General features: G+C 38.9%; 1 protein-coding gene across 1 annotated transcript in view; it reads right to left on the bottom strand.

Moving 5' to 3' along the window:
* Positions 1-2396: 2396 nt before the first annotated feature.
* LOC143298103 (uncharacterized) overlaps positions 2397-5000 on the bottom strand; it is a 14659-nt gene continuing 12055 nt past the window's right edge. Inside the window, exon 8 of the mRNA XM_076610794.1 lies at positions 2397-4743. Coding sequence (XP_076466909.1) covers positions 4564-4743 — 180 coding nt within the window. The 3' untranslated portion in view covers positions 2397-4563. The remainder of the gene's footprint in view (positions 4744-5000) is intronic.

The raw sequence follows: 5000 nt of genomic DNA, 5'->3' as shown, positions 1-5000 counted from the left end.
TACTAGCACCATGCTTTCATTTTATTTAGTATTGTGGAGTGTAGACTCTATTCAGGGCAGAGACTGGATGTAAAAAAGCACACCAGTGCTTATCTATTATCCTCGAAATAAAGAATTTGTCCTGTCTTCTCTCTCTCTCTCTCTCTCTCTCTCTCTCTCTCTCTCTCTCATGCTCTCGTTACAAAATTTAATGCTCTTATAAAAGAAATATTTAAAAATAGATAAAGAAGAAGAAGAAGAAAATATAATAACTATTTCTGTATATTTATAAAAGCTTTGAAAAGCCGTCCAAATTCAGTTGATACGTTTCTTAAGATGTAAGAGAATGAAACAATGACGATTTAAAAACAACAACAACAACAACACTTATTGCTGGTGTTAGTGTCTTCATGTTTAAATATACACACAATACGTCTGTAATTCGTATATTGTTTGTGTGTTAACACTATGCATGACACTAAACTGTAATATCTCGTTTACTTTTGTTTAACCCCTTCAAATGGGACGATGGCCTTATATTGAATTAATCATTTCTCTCTCTCTCTCTCTCTCTCTCTGGCTGTCTCTCTGTCTGTCTCTGTCTGTCTGTCTGTCTCTCCCGGAAGCATGATCTTAGCACCAAGCTTCACAATCTCTGTCTTTTTCAGAACAAAAAATTACAACACCTGAACATTTTATCGTTTGTTTCCCTTGTGCTGTGGCAAAGGACAAAATGATTGTGGCATCCACCACACATGCTGAGTGTGTGTGTGTGTGTGTGTGTGTGTGAGTGCGCGTGTGTTTATGTGTGTGTATAGTTATGTCGGTGTGTGTGTGTGTGTGTGTGTGATTGTATTGTATTGCATCGTATGTTTTTCGATTTATCATACAGTACTGAGTCGCATTGTATTTCATTGGATTGTGGTGCGCTGTTTTGCGTTGTGTTTTTGTTGTGTTATGTTGTTTTGTGTTTTGCCTTGCCTTGTCTTGTCTTGCCTTGTCTTGTATTGCACTGTACTGCTTGTATTGCATTGCATTGTTTTACTGTATTCTACTGATTTATCTTTTATCACAACATAATCATTGTGTCCACATGGAACTTGGTCTGCCCTCTCCAGGGACAGCACGTATCTATTGGCCTTCCCAAATATCTGTTAGACAGACTCCAACGAATTCAGAATAACGCTGCCAGACTCATTTGCAGATCTTCTAAATTTAACCATGTTTCTCCTCTCCTTCAGTCTCTCCACTGGTTGCCTGTTTCTCATCGAATAGACTTTAAGCTATCCACTCTGACCTTTTCTGCAGTCAACGGATCTGGCCCCAAGTATCTTTCTGAACTCCTCCATATCTATACCCAGTCTCGCCAGCTCCGTTCTTCCTCTGATACTCGACTTCTCAGGATACCTCACGTAAGAAATAAGACCTATGGACACAGATCGTTTTCTTTTCAATCGCCAAAGACGTGGAACAAGCTCCCTGATAACCTCCGTCATTCTGATTCCCTCGCATCTTTTAAATCTCGTCTCAAAACTCACCTTTTACCTCAGCAGTAAGTTCAGTTGTGGCAGGTCCACTTCCTTTGCATTAGCTGTGCTTGACAATGTGTGTATACATATGTATGTGTACATAACTACATGCATGTATATGAATGTGTATTTTGTGTGCGTGTGTTTATGTAAGTTTGTGCCTGCCTATGTGTGCGTATGTGTTAGGGTAGCTGTTAGATACACATGTATGTTAAAATGTATGTATGCAGTGTGTGTGTGTGTGTGTGTGTGTGTGTGTGTGTGTGTGCGTGCGTGCGTGTGTGTGTGTAGTCACATTTTGGTGTGTGTATGTACACAGATGTAATGTTTCATGTTAACAAAAGCGTTTTTGTAAAGCACCTAGAGCAGATTTCTGGATAGTGTGCTACCTAAGTATCCATTATTATTATTTTTATGTCTGTATGGATGGATGCATGGATGGACGCAAGAACGGATGCATGGATGGATGGATGGATGTACTCATGTCTGTCTGTATGTATGCATGCATGTATGTGTGTGGATGGATAAATGCATGCATGGGTGCATGTTTGCATGGGTGGATGGATGGATGCGTGTATGTATGTGTGTATGTATGTACGTATGTATGGAAATGTGTATGCTATGATGTATGTATGCATGCATGTATGGATGGATGTATGTATGGATGAATGGATGGATGGATGGATGGATGGATGTACGCATGTAAACTGAATGTAATTCTAGCTTCTGGAAAGAATTGTATTGGGCTTACATGTACGTTACAAAAAAAAAAAAAAAAAAAAAAAGTGCCATTCAAAGTCAAGAAGCTCTTACGGTACAAAAGTTCACAACAACAAATTCACGATTCATAGCACTGTAATGAACTAGAAATGATGGAGAAGCAAAAGTATATTTCTGGCTATATATATTTACTGACGAAAATGGATGTATACTGAGCAACCAACGTTTTACGGAAAAGGGCAACAATGTTATTTACCTGGTGTACGTTCGATTTGGGTTTATTCACGCACATACGACATTCATCTTAGCGATGAAACTTGCAGGTAAAAGTTATAAGCCCTTCAGATAATGTATGGTGTAATGAAAGGATCGAAAACATATATACGATAATTATACTACTTGGACAAGTATATCATTATGTATGGCTTAAAACCCTCTCTTGAGTGGAAGCAAAATTAGATGTAATAAATTGGGAACTATCCTGGAACGAGCAGAAAAAGTTAAAGAAATAAAACTGGTTCCAAATTAGATTATACCATGGCATATGAGTTTTTTTTTTTTTTTTTTTTTTTTACAACCCTTTAAAATGAGTATTACAGTGAAATGTGCAAATTCTGTTTAATAAAACCCAGAAAAATCAGTACAACATAATCTATGGCATTAAACATTTTTATAAGTGTTTTGAAGGGTTTACAAAATTATTTGAATGAAATTCCAATCTAATTCATATGTAGATTATATCACTGATTTAACATTATCAAAAAATATAACTACGATTAAAAAACGATGAAATATCCAATTACATCATAATTTTGGCGAAACATTCCGTCTATAAAAGCAGAATAAATGAAATCAGACAATGTATGATACATTTTCTGAAGTCTGTAAAGCAAACAAATCGAAATATGTACATTTGCAGGAAATGGTATTGGTAGCCATTGTTAGAAATTAGTGCACATTCATGAAACCTGTCAAAACCATCATGCTAAAATCATGTAAAATGCACCATTATAATGCATAACAATGCTGCCAGATCGACAAATATTATCAATGCACATTAAACAAATGAACAAAATACCCATCATGTTTTACGAATTATTCATTATTCTTATTATTTCAATCCTTTCTTTCCTATGCATACTAATTTGTTCATTTGCTTTTAAAATGCTATATGAAGGTTTTCACAAACTCATGATTATAGACTCTCATGACATGAACACCGTGTTCGGGTTATGCATAGGCCAGGGATCTGCTAGGTTTTTTGGTTTGCTTTTTTCGTGTGTTTTTTATATAGAAGAAGAGGTGTAGCGTTTATGGATCAATAAGCACGGTATTGCCACCTCTATTAAACTGAAACAGACAGACAGAAGAAGAAGAACAACAACAATTGTATTGTGTGCCATTTCACCGTTGATAATTCCACGTGGAGAGACTTGTGTAAAGACTTGTGGGAAATGTCGCCTACTCCACCCTTGTTTCATAACTATGTGTTTGTGTATAGACTTAAACTTGCATTTAGTTTACTTGTTCCCAAGTCTTGAAGATGTGTGGTTTTTTGTGTGTTTTTTTTTTTAATGTTTTTTTATTTTTTATTTTTACAAACATCTTCAAAAAATATGAACAAAAAAACATCAAACAAGCAAAGATGTTTTACACTATTTTCTGATGGAAAGCACAAGCGCGCAAACTGCTCCTTGGGTTAAGATGCGTGCTTACGCACGTGTATGCGCGCGTGTGTGTGTGTGTGTGTGTGTGTGTGTGTGTGTGTGTGTGTGTGTGAGTGAGTGCGCGCGCGTGTGTGTGTGTGTGTGAGTGCGTGCGTGCGTTTCCCTGCGTGCGTATGTGCGTGCGTTCATGTGTTTATCCACCAATGCCTGCTGCAGAGAAGGAAAACAGCAAGAGTACTTAAAGAGGAGCTGTTTTTTCTTCTCTCTCAAACATGATAGGAAACGGTGCAGATTTACACAAGTGCCGTACAATGAGGATTCTACCATTTCTTACAGATACAAATATTCAAGCGAACTGACACAATATCCAATGCAAATACACGAATCATAGCAAACAGGAACGACTCCCGATTTTAAAAACACTGTACAGACGACACAGGGCCTCGCCCTCCTGAGTCCAAAACTCTGACCATCACTGCGACACCTGTGGGCACCTGTGTGCTTCCAGCTTTGGGCTGCGGAGTCACATGTGCTGTCATCGTCGGCTACCGACGGACTAGCAAGAAAGATCACTACAATTTGTGATGCATTTGTATATTAGATTTTTTCTCAGACACAAGAGAACATTCTTGTAAAACGAGTCGTTGTTCAGTCGGCCACTCATTCGGTCAGTACTTGGTGGCAGCGAAGATGCTCATGAGACGATCGTAGGCGGTGACGGGCGGGTATTTGTTGGACCCGTCCAGACAGGTGATGAGGGTGTCGTCATCAGGCAGACAGAAGAAGGCCATGGACTGCCGGGTACGGCCTTGCTCCATGACCCGAGTCGGGATGACCACCCGGTGTTTCTGTCAGTTCCAAGACAGACAGGCAGCGAGAAAGGTTTAGCTGTCTGCGTTAATTAAGAACACACACACACACACACACACACACACACACACACACACACACACACACACACACACAAACATGCACGTATACTCGGAGGTACGAACACACTTACGCAAGTACAAGCAGGAGAGGGAGAGTGAGAGAGAGAGAGAGAGAGAGAGAGAGAGAGATGGTATAATGGTAACAGTTATGTCAAGAAGATTGGGTTAACTGT

This window comes from Babylonia areolata, chromosome 23, assembly GCF_041734735.1.
Source record: "Babylonia areolata isolate BAREFJ2019XMU chromosome 23, ASM4173473v1, whole genome shotgun sequence".
NCBI lineage: Eukaryota > Metazoa > Mollusca > Gastropoda > Neogastropoda > Buccinidae > Babylonia > Babylonia areolata.
The sequence above is the reverse complement of the archived record's forward strand: the minus strand, read 5'-3'. Positions and strand labels throughout refer to the sequence as shown.